This window comes from Mustela nigripes, chromosome 13, assembly GCF_022355385.1.
Source record: "Mustela nigripes isolate SB6536 chromosome 13, MUSNIG.SB6536, whole genome shotgun sequence".
Taxonomy (NCBI): domain Eukaryota; kingdom Metazoa; phylum Chordata; class Mammalia; order Carnivora; family Mustelidae; genus Mustela; species Mustela nigripes.
The window spans coordinates 39,248,099-39,266,217 of record NC_081569.1 but is presented as its reverse complement, the minus strand read 5'-3'; the positions used below and the strand labels follow the sequence as shown (position 1 = coordinate 39,266,217).

Here is an 18,119-nt window from a genome sequence, read left to right as displayed (position 1 = left end):
AAGAGATACAAATCAGAACATGCCTTTCCAAATCAGAGAGGAAATGCCCTTGCTGCTTGCAAACATTTTCAAGGAAGCTTCTCAAACTGGGCAGTCATCAACCCACCAGTAAAACTACTATGCAGTTTCTTTCTTTCTTTCCTTCTCTCTCTCTTTCTTTCTTTCTTTCTTGCTTCCTTCCTTCCTTTCTTTCTTTTTTTAAGATTTTATTTAGTTTTTTGACAGACAGAGGGAGATCACAAGTAGGCAGAGAGGCAGGCAGAGAGAGGAAGGGAAGCAGGCTTCCTGCCGTGCAGAGCCTGATGTGGGGCTCTATCCTAGGACCCTGAGATCATGACCTGAGCCAAAGGCAGAGGTTTTAACCCATTGAGCCATCCAGGCGCCCAAGTATGCAGTTTCTGAAGTAACACTGATGCATGGTGTGATACCTCCAGAATACTGTAAATCTTTGTAACATTTTCTATCTCTGAAGCTATTACACCGTGACTTAATATTTGTGAGGCGCACGGATTGGTGCCTGGCCCCTTTTAAGTGTTAAGTGCCATAATTCATCAAGCTGAAAGATACTACTGGTTGCAAGAGAGCCATCATTATTTTATTTTTCTGCTTTAAAGAAAACCCCAGAAAAGAAAAACCACACTCAGTTAAGCTGTGACACAACGTTGATTAGAAAGACGCATCCTGGGTTAGGGTTAGGGTTAGGGTTAGGGCCGTGGGTTGGATGGAGCTCTATGTTGGGGGTAGATATTGCTTTAAAAAATGGACATCCTGATTTCAGAATATTAGGATATGAAGAAAATGCATCTTGGAATTGATGAGCTATGTTAGGTTGGAATTGTTCCTTGACCATAGAAAATGGTCCTTTGGGAGCAACATCTTGGGCTGACTGCTTTGCCTGCGGGGACTCCTTGTTGTTTAAAAAAGAGTTTACTGTAGCTGCAATGCAGCCAGGGATAGACAAGAATTGGAGACCTGAGCTGACACAGACTAATGAAAAATATGGAAAATAGTGTCATGTTTCATTTCACTTCACAGAGTACTTTCCTCCCTGAGGTGATCTTTTTTCACTGAAACCCAGTATGTGTGTGTGTGTGTGTACATTTTATAAATACGTGCTCAGGAGAAAAATAACCACGCAGAAAGGACACTAGAGATGCAACATATGCAACATTTTAACAACCATATTTCCACACAGATACTTTATATAAAAATGCCATATATGCACTTAAAATTTGGGCATTTTACTGTCTCTCGTTTTTGTTTTTGTTTTTTAAGATTTTATTTATTTATTTGACAGAGAGAGATCACAAGTAGGCAGAGAGGCAGGCAGAGAGAGAGAGAGGAGGAAGCAGGCTCCCTGCTGAGCAGAGAGCCCGATGTGGGACTCGATCCCAGGACCCTGAGATCATGACCTGAGCCGAAGGCAGCGGCTTAACCCACTGAGCCATCCAGGCGCCCCTGTTTTTGTTTTTGTTTTTCTTTTTTTAACAGACCTTTTTTCCCTCCTCTACTCAATGTTGCCCACTTGCTATGTACCATCCATACGTTGCCCTCTGATTGTGTCATTGTGTAAAACCAACGCTACCCCGAGAGGCATTGGGGGTTGGGGCCATTAGCATTCTTTTTCCATCTTCTGGATCTTCATAGCAGCCGCTAGGGGTCTGAGAGACTGAGGGATTTGTGGGGGACCTGTGGGTAAGTAGCCCAGGATCCTGGCTGGGAGGGCCAGTCTTTGAAAGCTGCCTGTGACTTTTTGGAGATCAACTTGGTCACAGATAGAGTGCGCAACCTGAGACAGCCTCAGTTCATGCCTCATGTTCCAGCTTTATTAACAGCACTCTCTTCTGCGCTCAGAGTGTCCCTGTTTAGATGATAAATGACGTCTGGTCTAGTTGCTTCCAGATTGACTCGGGCCAGCCCTGGCTAGGAGACTGCTGGCCCTCCGATCCTGGAGCCAGCATCTATCTACACTTGGCGATCATGTTGGAAGTTAGTTGTGGTATAGCGGAAGGAACGACAAGGAAGTCAGTCCTGGCCCTTGGTCACAGGGATTAACTGAGATCGTGGAAGTGGAGATGTTACACAAATATGGAACTTTGGGTCAGGTCACATATATTTAACATGAATGATAACTAATGAGCCCATGTCCTGTATCCCTTGAGGGCTTCCCACACTGGATGTGCCAAACCCCCAGTGTACTTCTCCTTCACCAGCTCCTCCAAGCAGAGATTACGTTACAATCCCAGGACAAAGGGATTATAATATTCGTGTCTTGCAGGGCTGTGAGAATTAAATGAGATCATGTAAAGTACATCGGCACCTGTTGATGGGTTCAGTAAATGTTAGTTCCTCTGACGCTAAGGGATTTGTTGGCTACCTACTGCCTCATCCCTCCCCACCCCCGCTACTGCACCAGAAACACTTCTTTGCACTCCATTCACTGCAGTTCAACATATCCACACATGCTTGCTTCAAACATACATGTTCACATCACCAAAATGGGGGTGGGGGAGCGGTCTGAATTCCATCAAGTGGAAAGTCATTGCAATCCCAGTGTGAGTTTACAGTGCCGGGCTCAGAGGAAACAAATATTTATGGTTGATTCCCCCCCCCCCATCATTTGCCATAGAAGTGTTTCATTGCAGTCAAATAGCAGAACTTCAAAAGGTAGAAATCCTAGACTGTCAATTAAAAGATTAAAGGACAACAGAGAGTTCTGTTCCTTTCCTGTTATGACTCATGAGGACAAAAAAAATCCCATTAAAAAACAAGCCCTGTTCAACCACAGGCCAGAGCCTTACCCCATTGTCCATTGTTCACAATCAGAATATGGTTTATCTGCCTGTTAGGGTGATACACTTGAAACATTGGGAGTATTCTAGTCCCAGGTCTTTTGGAAATCAGATCCGCCATGCTGTTATGCTCATGGACCTGCTAAACATCCCAGATATGATAATATCTTGTCATGTAGGCAACATCTCCCAATCTACTTTACAGACCCGGAAGGGGCACAGAACCCAGGTGTACAGTGATGATCCCAGCTTCGGGATAGGCCCATCAACACCCAACACCACCGCCAGACAATTCTCGAATGTATGGGCATCCTTTTCAACATGTCTGTTTAAATTCCTAAAAAGAATTACTGGAACAAAGAAAGTGTGAGTTTTATTTTTATTTAAGTAACTATTTATATATTGGTCTGCGTGACTAGAATTTTGATCCCTGTTTCTACAATGCTCTCTAAAAATACTGTGCAGTATACGCTTCCTGGAAGAGGATAAGGTATTTATGATCACCCCCTCCCCGCCAGGCCCTGCCCAACACTAGGCCTATTGTGCCACAACGCATTTCATGGCCTCCCTCTTCTGGGTGTCTGAAAGGCGTTCAAGACTTACCCTGTGTATGGTCTCCTTCTCGCTCCTGGACGAACCAGAGAAGAAAACTGCTCACGGAGACACTAGTGAGAGTGGCTGTGGCTCCCCTCAAGGCCCCCCAAACACCCTCAAACCCCTTCACCCCACCCCACCCCTGCCTCCCCACGCTGAGGGACAGTAGGGTTTCAATGGAGAACAGTCCTACCTTTGTGTGCTGACTCACCTTTGCTCTTCCTGGTCCCCACCCTGGTAAACACTCAGCGGGCGAGGGACACTCCACCTTTTAAAGTCAGAGAGTCAGCGACCGGACGCCTTCCTCGGCATGAGGGACTCCTGTGTCTTGGTGCTACCTCCTAAATGTGAGGAACAGACCAGGCCATTATGTGCACATGGGTGGACTCCCCTTTCCAGAACGTGTGTGTGAATCCATCGCTTTTTAATAAACGGAATCGTTGTTAGAAACCACATGTGGAGGGAGCGTGGGGGTGGTTCGGTGAGTTAAGTGATGGACTCTTGCCTTGGGCGGCTCAGGTCGTGGGATCGAGCCCTGTGTCAAGCTGCTGGTTCAGCCCGAGACTGCTTGAGGTCTTCTCCTCCTCGTCCCCACCAACTCAGGCGTGCTCATGCACACTCTCATTCATAAATGAATGAATGAATGAATAAATACATAATCTTAAAGAAAGAAAGAAAGAAACCAAACATGGACCCACAAAAGTCTGCATTCAATCCTTAGTAACAGGAAATATCTCCCTTCCTCATTGTAATAACTGTCAGGGCTAAGAGTAACATTTATTGTGATTTTCATGTTCTTTTTTTTTTTTTTTCTTAGCTGGCACATCAGCAGCTATAGTCCTTCCTTTGCACAGTGCTGCCATGCTCTTTAAGGACTGTAGGACGTATAATTGCTGAGTACCCCTACTTGTTTAAAATGTTCCTATTTTTAGTGTGGAAACAAAAGTTGAGTTACCTACCCAAGAAGAAGCCCACAGAAGAGAAGGAAGCTGACTCTTGTTGTGGGGATAGCCTGGTAAGCCAGGCCTTTGCCAGCTGCAGAAAATGGCCCTTCTCAGATGGGGAAGTCCCCGCCGCTGTTCTTCCTTCTCCCAGTGCGCAAGGCAGCCAGTTCTACCCCCGCCCTCCCAGTCAGGAGCGGGAGGAAGCAGCAAAAAGGTCAAGGTTATTTGTCCCAGAAATACTGTTCATATTCTCACAGCCATAGCACAGTAGTTTGTGATCTGAAGGTCATGTCCAGCCCCTGCTTCTGGGGACATTGTCTAGGATTATAAAATGATAACCATTTTCCCACAGCGTTCCCACTTGCTGCCTGCCCGCAGCTGTGTTCCGCGGAAGACCTCTATCTAGAAAAGTCATGCTATGATCAAACTTGATCGTCCCCTACAGAAAAACAGAAAATAGTTTTCTGTTTCACTGTGGGGAACTTTCAAGCAAGGGTGAGAGCCTGCGCATCTGTGTTCGGTTCCCTAGCTTCTCCGACGAAGTTCTCATGCTGTGCTAGAACTGCCCTGCCCAACCCTGGCTCTGCTTTCATTTATCCATGGGGTGGATTCTGATCTTGTCCTTGATAATCCACGTGGGTCAGTTTTCCCCAAAGGCTCTGATTGTTCCTACACTTTCTAGCTACGTTCCCTCTTCCACTTTACTTCATATGAATTGTTTTTTGGGGGGGGGCCGGGACGGGCTGATACGGGGAAGGAGAAAGGAGAAAGGAATAGTAAGGTGGGGGTCATTGAAGATGGAGAAGTTACAATTAGAAGACCTTGGACAATTAAGTTTTTTTCATTAGTATAACAGAGATAATCATATACAGTATGGGCAATGATTGTGAAGGTTGAATGAGTTCCCGAATATCATTGCCTCAGGGAAGGAGGGACAGAGAGGTGGGGGGTGGGGAGGTATATGTGACCAACTGGGTATAGGAAATGTGCCAAATAAAACATAAGTCCAGTGTTTCAGTCTTTGATGCAAAGAGAAAGTGGTCATTAACAAAGATTATAGGTCTTTTTAATGATCAAATCAGTTTTGGAGACAGTCTATCATTCTGGGGCCATCTTAAACGGAACTGTTGGAAATATCCAGTAAAGTCACCAGGGAGACCCTTTGAAGAAACCATGATGTTTGAATGAATTCATAATCATAGAGACTTGGGTTCGCATCTTACCCTTGCTGCTTCCTAGTTAGGAAGTCTGTTTCTTTCCGCATAGCATGAGAATGTTAACCCCTCTCTCTTTGAGTTGATGGCAGTAGCAGAGGGAGCAGCCACCACAAATCAAATGGCCGATTCCTTTGCTTGTGGTAAGCGTTCCGTCTCACTATTGGTTCCTTATCCTTTTACGGAGAGAGGTCTGAAGAGACACGTGGGACTCTGGTGTCCGCAGATATTTGAGACCATGAGTCCGTGAACTCCACAAGGAGGCCCTGTTTTCATGAGGAATAACTGCCATTAGAAGGAGGACAGTGGGCCAGACGGGTATATCTCACTCTGCTGTGAGACAGAGAAAAGACAGATTGGATACCAAGACCAACCTGGATCACCTTGAGAAGCCAGTTTCTGTGGCTCGGTACCAACATATACACTGTGACACAGAGCACCTCCATTTCTTGTCCTTCGCAGACATTAAATAACAGCTTGTTGATACCCTTCTGTTTTATTAAACTGTGCTTACATTTTCAAAGAGAGAATAACATATTTGACCTCTTAAGTAGATGGATATTTATCGGGGTTAAAAACAAACACACATACCTCCTGGTTAGGTACTCCGTGGCCTCAGTTTTTGATGAAGAATAATTTTTTGTGAGTGCCCAGAGAATAATCAAGAAAAGAAGGGAGGACAGAGGAGGGAAGGAGTTGCAGGGAACCTTTATCTGTTTGGAAGTAGACGGTGGATCTTGGATTGCGACCGAGTGAGTCCTGTGCAGCCAGTGCTTTTTCCCTCTTTCTGCTTTGCCACAAGAGGAAGTAGGTGTGGTGAGGTCTTGGGTAGTTCTGTAGAACTGATGCTGCTTGTGGTTCTGCGGAAGCCAAATATATCATATAAAGAGTCCCTGTGCAAGGCAGCATGGGTGGCAAGCCTTCCAGAACCCTTTTCTGGAGCGCGAGCCCATGGCACTGGTATACCTTTCCTATGGTAACTCTTTCCTGCCTGGTTTTTAAAAACTTCTTTTCCCAGAGCCCCTTAGAATGCATCTTATAAAGGACCCATGTCTCCTACAGAGAAAAAACATTAAATAAATTTTCCAAAACGAGATTTCAAGTGGTATTTATCTTGTTTCCTTCCACTTCCCCTTTCTCTCGAAGAACCTCCTGGGACCTTTTCTCATCCTAGTTTTTATGTCTGAGCGTGTGGCCTTTTTAGATAGCCTTATTACCCTTATTCAGAAATTTTCTCTTTTATCCAAATCCCCCAAAACAGTGAGCTCCCGGGAAGGGGGCAGGAGCCGAGTCTCCCTCAGGTCAATGCCCACCACACTTGGGCAGCACGCAACATCTCCAATAGGATGCACAAAGGGAGGATCTTCTAATATCTTGTCCTGTTCATTTGCCATTATCTCATACGTATCAGATGGTTGCCCCAGTGAGTCTAGATTATAATGACTGTCCCTCCTTGACTCGTCTTTTCTGGCAGATTCCAAAATATTTTAGATTCCCTTCAAATGGCACCTTTTCCAGGAGGTTGGTTCTGTCTTCCCTAGGACAAGGAAGTCTTCAGCACTCCTGGGACACCCGTTTTACATGTGTTTACATACTGACTGTTGCTGATGCATGTGCTACTTCCGTCAATATCGAGGTGTCCTTTTGTGGACATGAGTTCCTCAAGGGCAGCCACCACGGTGCACCCAGCTGCCTCTAACTCCAGAACTTGGCACATAGCATAACATGCAGGGATCCCACTGCAGACGTGCCAAGTGAAAGGAAGTCCAGCAGGCCAAGGGTGTTGAGAGGCCACTTCTGGTGTTAGGTCATAAATCCAGTGAGCAGACAAGGGCTACGGTTTCATCTCTCCAAGGAGGCCATGGGGCTGGATGAGGTCCTCCTGTCCACGGCACCTTCTGTAATCCCATTTCCTTGTTAATAGAGCAGTGATCAGCCATCAAAATGTACCTTATCTTTTGAATCTGGAAAGCCCATATTAACGTTGACTGTGGAAGTTTATGGAGGGAAAATAATTTGGATGGCTTGAGAAATTAGGCCAATGTGACCTAGCCATTGTGTGATACATACTACTTCTGCTTCTGAGTTCTGTCCTATAATTTGCAAATTAATGTAGAAAGTTTCTGTTTTATTGCCTATTGTATTGTTAATTCTACAAAACAATAAGGTTGAAGGAATTATTGGAGACAATTGCTCATTTTTTTTTTTAAGATTTTTATTCATTTGAGAGAGTGAGAGAGAGAGCAAGCTCAACCAGGGTGAGGGGCGGAGGGAGAAGCAGACTCCATCCACGTGTGGGACTCTATCCTGGGCCCCCAGGATCATGATCTGAGCTGAAGACAAATGGTTAAGGGGCTGAGCCACTCAGGGGTCCTGACCATTGGTCATTTATTGTGTTATACTCAAGATACTCTTCAGTACTTTATATATGTTATCTTAGTTAATCCTTAACAGGAACTCTATAAAGTGGGTCTTAATTTCTCTTTTACAAATGAGAGAAGAGCAGCTTAAGGGACACAGTGAGCCTGTGTAACTTCCTCCCTTCTCTTAGTTCATAGGTGGCAAAGCTGAAATTTAAATCCAGATAATGTTAATAACAAAATCTTTGTTCTGCTCATTCTGCAGCATTTGATGTAAGGAATATTTGGGAGCTTCGTCGCTTTTTTTCCCCCATCAGGAGAAAATAAAACATCCTAATTATTGTGCGTTTTCTGTTCCCAGGGAAGCAAAGGTGCCTACCGGTACCACTGGCAAAGCCACAATGTTAAGCACAGCGGCGTGGATGACATGGTCCTGCTCTCCAAGATCACAGAGAACGCCATCGTGGAGAATCTGAAGAAGAGATACATGGATGACTACATTTTCGTATCCTTTCTTAGTTTCTACGGACTTTTCTTTTTCTTTTTCTTTTTTTTTTAAAGATTTTATTTATTTGTTTGACAGAGATCACAAGTAGGCTGAGAGGCAGGTAGAGAGAGAGAGAGGCAGAAGCAGGCTCTCCACTGAGCAGAGAGCCCGATGCGGGGCTCGATCCCAGGACCCTGAGATCATGACTTGAGCTGAAGGCAGAGGCTTTAACCCACTGAGCCACTCAGGCGCCCCTCTACGGACTTTTCTAAGTAAGATGACCATACCCACGGTAAAATGTGATGTGTTCCTAGCATGAGAAGATCCACCTGAAATTCTGAACTTGACACTATGCACTCAAGTTCTTTTCACTGTTTCAGAACATGGTTTTGTGCTTTTCTGCCCTCTTTGTTAAGGTGGTGGAAAGGGCAAAGATGATGCTAAATTATTTTCCTGGCATTTCACAAAATCAAGAACCAGCCGTATTCATCTGTTTCAATCAATGGCACTGTACCTTTGACGTCCTTTAGCTACGCACGTGGGGTCTAAAACCTCTGCTGTTCCTAAGGGAAAAGTCCTGATCTGCAGAGAATTCTGTCGATAGAGCTCCCTAATTGCAAAGCAGACAGTTAAGTCCAGACCTAAAAGGTTTTCAAAAGATTGCCTCATGCAAAAAATAATGCAATTTTGCCAGTTTTTCTGCATTCTTATGTTTACTAAAAGAAACATGAGACGTGAAGATCAACTATTGAAAATGCCTGACATTCTTGAGTTGTTCTTTATGTCTCAATTTTAGCTTGCCAGATGCCGTTTTTTACAGGGCTTTCAAAAATTCAGAATGGAAATTTGATTCAAATGTGTGTTGACTTCATTATAAACAGAGAACTGTGATATTTGCTTAAGTTCCTATAGGATTCAGTTTTGTTTGGTACAACTATATAAAGATCTCTTAGTGGAATTATTGTAGAGTTTTAGATATGCAAAGATCTGTGCAAATCTATATTGCTGTACTGGGAAGTTTAACTGTGATGCTCTTGGTAACTTCGGAAGGCACAGTGTCTCGGAGGACCATTAAAGGTAGAGTCTTTGCAGCTGGTGTTGCATACACTTTAGGTCTTAACCCCAAAAGCTTGAAGAGGTCTAGTTTTCTCATCTGTAGCTTCTCTTTGTTATTCATACCACTCATTTGACTATTAGTTAAAAGCATCCATATGTATACAACAATATTTTTGCAGAGAATGCCTTTCTCTTCATTGGTGAGTGGGGAATTCAACATACCAGGATAGACCAATACATATATTAGTAATGCTAATTAGTAATATTAATTAACAATTATTCTAAGACACTTGGATGGTTCAGACCAAGACTGTGCTATTTCTTATTGACCACAGGAAATTTTACCAAATCTCTCGGTAGTTAAACACCTAAACCCCTGCTTTGAAGCATTAACAGATATATTTGGACTTCTTAACTACATTAATAATAGCGTCTTGATCAGGGGCAGTGGCCTACCACCCGCAAATGAAGTCTGCCCACTGCCCATTTTATACCCAAGGTTTTATTGAAATATAGCCGTACTCACTCTTTATTTGTTGTTAATGCCTGCTTGAAATCTACAAAGGCCAGGGTGAGTAGTTGCCACACAACCATTGGACCTAAAATAATTATAAGGCCCTTTACAGAAAACTTTTGCTGACTCCTATTTTAGTATATGTGCTGCCAAAACGAGCACCCTTGCTGACTGCTAGGTATCTGTGCAGAGCTTCCTTTTAATTTAATTGTATGAAAGCAGTTGTATCGAGTGCTTAAGTTTTCCTTTTATTTGGTCAAAAAATTTGAAACGTGCTCACTTTAACGTGGGCTTATCATCATGAAAACATGTTAATCACTTTTATGTGCAAGTCCTGTGGCATAGGGGAACTGGCAGGGGCTGGGTACAGGCTGTGAATCTGGACTGCCTGGCTTCCAGCCTTACTCTGCACGGGCTTGCTGACCTCCTGCGGGGTTTGTGATCCATGTGGCTTGATTCCCTCACGTGTAAAATGGGAATGATATTGAAATCTACTGCATGAGACTGTTGGAAGGTTAAATGAAATTATGAATGCAGTGAGTAACAGTAAGCATTACTTATTATTATCATACACTAAGGCAAGTATAGAAGTTCCTTCCGCATTTCTGGGTTATGTTCCAGAAATTCAATTTTAAAGTTGCTTATTGAAAATTCAAATGCATTTTACCATGGAAACTGTTTTAAATGGAGGATTGGTTTATTGACGAGCCCATAAAAGGTGAATTTCCACTGAATACAGTTGAACAAATTATTTATTGGAATGTTCTTAGAACTTGGGCTCTGCTTATTATGTTATTTACGTAGAAGCGTGGTTTTTGAAAGCTGAGTAAGAAAAAAATGCTAGTGCTTATCAACAGCCAGTCCATCATCAAGCTGGACAGACTCACTTCTCCCTATAAAGATAGTTTACCCCCTAAAACTAGGGACTTTCTTTCATACATCTTCTTAAAAAACACGAACTCTTTAAAGCAGTATGTGTTCATTTGACATGATTTATAAAATGCAGTCAATCAGAAAGGAGAACACTAACATCACCTACGATCCTAACATAACCTCTTGGTGTATATTTTTCAATAGAACTGCATATAGACATGCATATATAAATATAAATAACAAATATAAATATATATATATATTTTTTGAGGGGTCTTTCTTATTAATTTTAACAAAAACGGCCTCATCTTGCCTCAGACGGTATTTAGTTGCATGCATAATTCTTCGCATCATGCATTGTATTAAGTATTCATTGGAAATCTGTTGACTATCAAGATTGGCTTTTTATATTCAGACTGCAGAGTTTTTAAATGACTCACACAGAGGGTGCTGATTACGAGCCTTTGAATTATTGCCTTTGAATCAATGGCTGACTAATCGTGTGTTCTACCAAGGAAATGAGTTAGTTGACCACTAATGGCCTCTTGTTTTAGAGCTCTCTACCCACTCAGTACAAGAGAAACTCAGCATCTGCATGCTTTCCATCAAGAACACAGAGCAGCCTTGAGCTTTGAGGAAGCTTGACGATTCCTTTGGATGTTTATGAAATAATAACTGCAGATCTTTGCCTCTGTTAAGTGATAAAAGCCTCCTTCATCCCGTCAGTGCTATAGGAATATTATTATGATGGAGTAAGATTATTTTAAACAGGAGAATTTTTTCCCCTCTCCTAAGCTCAGTAGTTCAGGCAAGAAGAGATTTGATTTCCTATTAAGTTATGAGATTGCTTATGGTACCTCCTCTACATCGAATACCAGCACATTGTTTCAGATTGAAGGTCCACATTTGGAGCAATCAATTGTTAATGCATTCAGGCTGAATGCACATTTTTTTGTTCTACATTAGGGGAGAAAAATCTGCTTAGAAAATGCTAATACTGTTTACCAATAAAGCCCTGTAATTTTCAGCTATTTATCCTAAGACAAGGAAGGTTTAATTTACCATCCGTTTTTTTTTTCCCCTGAATGTTGCCACACTTCTTAAAATTACATTCTAAAATACATGAGGAAAACAGTGCCGTCTTCGCTCTTGTGCTTGGCCAGACATCCTTTATAGCCACTTTGCCGACGAAAATAGTTCCTGTGCAGAGCATTCCATGCTCATTTGGTCCAACTTTCTCCCAACTTGTTTTTACTCAAAGACCACGCTCAAGTGTGTTTGGCATTTTCAGCCCTTGAATTAGTTGAGGCTCTTGGGCCAGAGCAGCCAGAGCCCAAGGCCTTGCAGTAGTTCCAAGTGAGACTTGGCCCTTGGCCGTCCATTCAGGTGGAGTGGGCAGCATGCTGGAGGGACATGTTGGTCCGGTGGCTGGAGCCTGGGGCTCAAGGTCCTGCTCAACTGGTGTCCCCATATGTGTCTTCAGGCAGGTCCCTTCACCTCCCCGTTCCTCCTCAGTGATAAATCCAGGGAAGTCACCTAGATCAGTTGGGGGGAATTCACTGGACTGTTAAAAAATTTTTTTTTAAGTTAAGCTCAACTTTGCCTGTTAAGACCATAGAAGTTGTACTACCATCACATTTCATAAAAGGAAGAATATTCTAATGCCCTGAAAGTAGAAAGGAAATAATCTAAGACTACAGGATGGTCCTTTATATTGAATACATTGAGCTTTATGAAAAATTCAGGGCGTGTCTCTTTTTTTGTCATTGTTGCTGCAGAAGAATGAAAACCCACAGATCCACCACCAGCTTTTGAGAACTAACCAGTGAACCTTCTGTTGGGTCTCTTCCATCCCATGTATTCTGTGAGACAAGATGGCATGTATTTTGTTTTTGTCTGGTTAGTGCGTGTATGTGTGTGTGTTTATGTGGGTTTGTGTATCATAGCCTCATACCTCCATACATTCTGAAAATTAACCTTGGGCCACACCTTCACAGCCAGAGGTTACGTGGGTAGAGACAGTTTACGTTCCGATTATGCCTGAGCCGCTTTTTCCAGAGGCACGCCTGAATTATGTAGTAGGGAGTGGGAGTGAGTTGTCTGGGAAATAACCCAACCCAGCAGGAGACGTGGGTCTCAGAAAAGGAGCTGAGATCTCCGCAGACGCAGCCAGGTGAAAAACCGGGCAGGCTTTTGGATAAACCATTAGGCCAGATGCACACCTGAAATAACTAAACTATATTTGTTTTCTTCAGATTCTAAACTAATCTCTTTTCTCATATCTTCTGACTTATGGAAGTGTGTAGCTGCTTAGCACAGCAACAAGCCGCATTATTCTTCTCAAACCAAACTTTATTTTTCAGGAATCCTTCCAAATTATACTGAGTTTGAGAGCCTTACTGGGAGGTTGAGGGAATAGCTATAATTTTCCCTCCTCTTCTGAGTCACGAATTCAAGATTGGCCTAGAATAATCTGAAAGAGGTTTTTTCTCTGTCTTCTTACGAGGCCTTTACCCAAATTTATGTAGATGACTTAGTGAAAAATCAAGACTTTCTTTTTTAAAAGATTTTATTTATTTATTTGACAGATCACAAGTAGGCAGAGAGGCCTCTGTTGAGCAGAGAGCCCGATGGGGTCCTCTATCCCAGGACCCTGAGATCATGACCTGAGCCAAAGGCAGAGGCTTAACCCACTGAGCCACCCAGGCGCCCCGAAAATCAAGACTTTCTAAGATGTTTTTTGACAAAGCAGATTATTAATAGTAAAAAAATAAAAATAAAGTATGGTTTCCTACAAGAGCTCTCATGCAGCCCAGTCCATGTTTATCCAGTAGCTGAGGGCTTGGTGGGTAGGAAAGTGTTGGTGGGGAGCTCATGCCTGTGGCTCACGTCCTCAGGCAGCTGGTTCTTCTCCATGTGCAGTGCTGATTTCTCTAGAACAGTGGCATTTATCACAGCATTTCCTTTACAACTAAGGGAAGGCGCACCCCACCTCCTCCACAGAAAGATGGAACTTGGCCAGATGTGTTTACATCTGGCAATAAGTGGACCCCTAGACCTCTTCCCTTCTGACATGAGGAAGGTCACAGCATTGCTGTATTTCTTGAAAACTGGGTTTACCGTAAGAATCACTGTGTTTCAAACGTAGTGATCCGAAGGGGCACGTGCACCCGAATGTTTATAGCAGCCATGTCCACAAGAGCCAAACTATGGCTATGCTCTTCCAATGGCCCTTATCTCCTCGACTGCTCTTCCTCGGGCAGCCCTTCCAAGTCTGACGATTGTTCTGGTCCACGAAAAGAGAAGCAGAATTGCCACCAGATCATTCCATGTTTTCACCTTCTTGTGTAAATATTAATTTTCAAGTATTACCTGACTCATCCCACATTTGACTCATTTGTGTTCAATAATAATACCAAAGCCGTGTCTCCAAGATGCTAACACGGGACGCAACCAGCATCTCAAAGGATACGGATTAAGGAAATGGCTGAACCTTCTATACTTTGATTTAATCCTCATAATAAGTCTATCAAGTAGGTGGTATTGTACCCCATTATCCATTAGCCACGGCTTAGAGACGTGACTTGCCCAAGGTCAGAGTTAAACTGAGCTTGGGTAAAGTAGGCCTTCTCACTGGTTTCCCTTGCTGCTCTATTTGACACCCAGGTCCTTGATAAAAATATATAAATGTCCCCTTGGGGGAGGAAATGTCACAGCTTTACATCTTTCACTTCAGATTTTCCAGACATTTCAAAATCCTTGATTAAAAGAAACGACTTTGACGGGGCGCCTGGGTGGCTCAGTGGGTTAAAGCCTCTGCCTTCAGCTCAGGTCACGATCCCAGGGTCCTGGGATCGAGCCCCACATCAGGCTCTCTGCTCCGCGGAAAGCCTGTTTCCTCCTCTCTCTCTGCCTGCCTCCCTGCATACTTGTGATCTCTGTCTGTCAAATAAATACATAAAAATTAAAAAAAAAAAAAAAGAAACGACTTTGAGTATGTGTATTTTGTTGTGTTTGTTGTTTTCTATCTCTCTTTTTAAATGCTTGTTTTTCCTCTATGAAGGGCGGAAGTTTAACACTTCTGTCTGTTTAGTTCACCACTGTATCCCCAGCATCCAGAACCGTGCCCGGCATGTTGTGGACACCCCATTCAAGCTAGTCGATTACTGAATAAATGGATACTTTTTTATTTTATAATAATATTTCACCTGTTGGGGTATATTAAAATGTGTGTGTGTTTATAAAACAGTTAAGACTTGGTGTAAATGCTTTCTCTTCTGATTAGCTTTCCTGGATTCCCCATGCAGGTATAATACCTTCTTCCCCTACACCTGATCTGTGTGGGTTTGTGATTTTCTGCTCCAAATAATGTCTTACAGATATAACTCTGTTCCCCATAGCTTCTAAAGAGTAGGACTGTTCAGTTCGTCTTGTATCCCTCTGTTTGTTAAATGAGTAAGTGAGTACATTTTTAGTCTACCTAAAAGATATGAAAGTTCGCAGGGAAAAACGGTATTTGAACAAAGGAATGATAACTGCTCTTTTCACTCCTAGGTCAGTTCTGTTTTGTGTTGTTTTGTTTTCTTAGCCATACATGTCACCAGTCTTAAAAGGATGTGCTTCAGATCATTTAAAATAATGATTTCTTTTTGGAGCACCTTGGTAATTAAACTCATTACTCTTCCTGGAGAGGAACAAAACCTGAGCCAGTTGGTAATTGCTCTTATCTTTATTTGTAATCTTTTAGAAAACAAGTATCTGAGCTTTTTGTTTGAACAGTCATTATGAATTCTTGATAACATCTGGTTACTTAATTTGAAAAATGTGTAGCTATGAAGATTAATGCTGGACCTTAACTGGATATAAATTCAGACATACATAGGATCCGTATTAATCTCAGTCAACCCTTTCAAGCAGATGCCGTATTTTGGGGAAAAGGAAATTGAAATGTACCAAGGAGCGGTAAGTTATATGCCACATAAATTACTGTAGTTGGGGCTTTTATGATGCATAAGTAATTTTTCTTGAAGTTGGCAATACATTTGCATTTTCTTACTGTGAATTATTTATTGGGGAAGCTCGAGTGGATGACATCGTTTGTTTTTTAATGATGTGCTGCTCTAAAAAGCATAGGACTATCTAATATAGGAATGTGGTATACAAAATTATTCAAATAGGATGTAAGACCTACAGTTTGGTGGGGGAGGCAGGGCTCCCTCCTTCCACACAGGCCAGAGAATACTAAGGACTGAAAAATCAGTTAGCAGGTAAAAGAATAAATAGGGCGATGAGAACCGTTCCTTCCAAACCAGAACCTTAGTTAGCTATGGCTCTGCACGGAACCTGAAAAATGAATCTTTTTGTGACTTTATTAATGTGGTTCCTATTCAGATCCAGCTCCGTAGCCATTTCAGTTGTCTGATAAAACAGAAACTGTAAATCTGATGACTGTATTTCCCGACATCCCCAGGCCACCCCTTCCCTGCCTCTTTCCCCTTCTCTCTGCGGCAGAAGCACGAGAGCATTCATTAATCCTGACCCCTGGAAAACAAACAAAGGAGAGCCCACACAAATTCATCAGTTGAAGTGGAAGGCAATTTACCCGGAGCAAGAGCCCAGCCCATTGTTGCCAGATGAATGGTGCTGGTAGCCGGAGCCCAAGGAGGCTGCCACGCGAAAGACCTTTGATAATGCTGTCTTTATGGGAGCCCGGCACAAGGGACACACTGTCAGCAGAGGCTGGGCCCAGCCCTGGCGCCCTGAGCAGCGGGCCCTCCGGAGCAGCAGGCTCAGAGTTGGCTCGGCGTTCTCAATGACGGCCAAGGCCAAGGCGGGGTGGCTGGGAGTGCTGTGCTGTTTCTCTCCCGTCCTCTGAAAACTATTGTTCCACGAGTCCCTTTTGGATCCTTTATCTCTTAAAAAGTTCTCTTTAAAGAAATGCCCCAGAATTTTAAAAGATATATTTATTCTGAGCTGCTAATGGTAAGAGTTGTAAAATCGGTGTTTACTGAACGCTAGGTACCGTGTTCCACCACCACAGTCATTAAACAGCCCTGGGTGCTGGCTGTGGGTTACCGTCCAGCCCCATTTCACAGATGAGGAGAGTAAGGCTCAGAGAAGTTCAGTACGCAGCTCTGTTGAGTGTACGACGATATCATCCCTACTTGAGAGCTGGGACCAGTTTAGGGTGACAGAGCCCAAATGTCTTCTCACTGTGTCTGCCATCCTCTTCCCTCTCTGATGTGAGTTAGTCTTAAATGTAAGGCAACTTCTTTCTTCCGATTCATAGCACATGAACTATTTTTCTTTTTAGTGATTTTTGAGGTAGTGATGTTAAATCCCAAGAAGCTGAGGAAAGTGGGGGGCGAAATCGTCCTGACACAGTGAATTTACTGGTGAATTGGTATTCAGGCATAGCTCATAGCCAAGCCAGCCCATGGGTCTAAAGCCTCAGGAGGAGATCTTGGTGTGGTAGGATTTTTTTTTTTTTCTTCCCCAATGAGGTGAAACAGACTGGTCAAATCAGTTTATCCCTTTAAAGAACTACTACCCCTCTTGCCCTCTTCTTAGGGAAAATGTTTGGGTTTTCCTCCTCATTCATAGGTGGTGTCACTTCATTTCTTCTGGGCTTCCAGCATCTCCGACTTTCCTCTTAGAAAAAAGTTACGTAGGACTTTAGAATTTCAGTAAAAGTCAGATCCAAGTTTTTAGTAGGCCTCTCATAAGACCTGTTGCCCGGATGTCTTCAGAAACGTTTAGGAATGGAATGTGCTCGGCCGAGGCGTGTTGGGAGGAAGGGTGTGGTGCTAGAGTTACCTGAAGACATCTTCCCCTCTGAGGGCTGAATCACACCTTTGCTGACGGAGAAGTCCTTTCTGGTCCCGTCTTATTTCTCAGGTGTAACTCCTGAGGACCTAGGCAAGCTTATGAATTCCTGTGTTATACAAGCCTTCAGATTGGAACTGTACAGGGGCAAATGCATTGCTAAGACCAAGAAAAGAAATGTGACACGTCGCTCTCTCTGACCATAGTTTTGCTTTTGTTTTTTTGCTTCTCTAGGCACAGTATGAAAACCCACCACATATCTATGCTCTGGCAGATAATATGTTCAGAAACATGATCATTGACAGAGAGAACCAGTGTGTCATCATCAGGTATGGGAAAGAGCCTTCTTCAGAGTAGAAGGGGTGAGACCCTGGCAGATTTCACGTTCACGGTCAAGGAATGCTGTTTTTTTCTATAGGGGCTGGGGTCAGAAGCTGATTGACGTACCCAAGAAACAAGC

General features: G+C 43.2%; 1 protein-coding gene across 3 annotated transcripts in view; it reads left to right on the top strand.

Annotated features, from left to right (window-relative positions):
• Positions 1-18,119, top strand: part of MYO1E (myosin IE) — a 195,408-nt gene that overhangs the window by 73,769 nt on the left and 103,520 nt on the right. For all 3 annotated transcript variants that reach the window (XM_059372037.1, XM_059372036.1, XM_059372038.1), the window contains 3 exons: positions 8,266-8,409; positions 15,707-15,796; positions 17,894-17,988. In XM_059372037.1, coding sequence (XP_059228020.1) covers positions 8,266-8,409; positions 15,707-15,796; positions 17,894-17,988 — 329 coding nt within the window. The remainder of the gene's footprint in view (positions 1-8,265; positions 8,410-15,706; positions 15,797-17,893; positions 17,989-18,119) is intronic.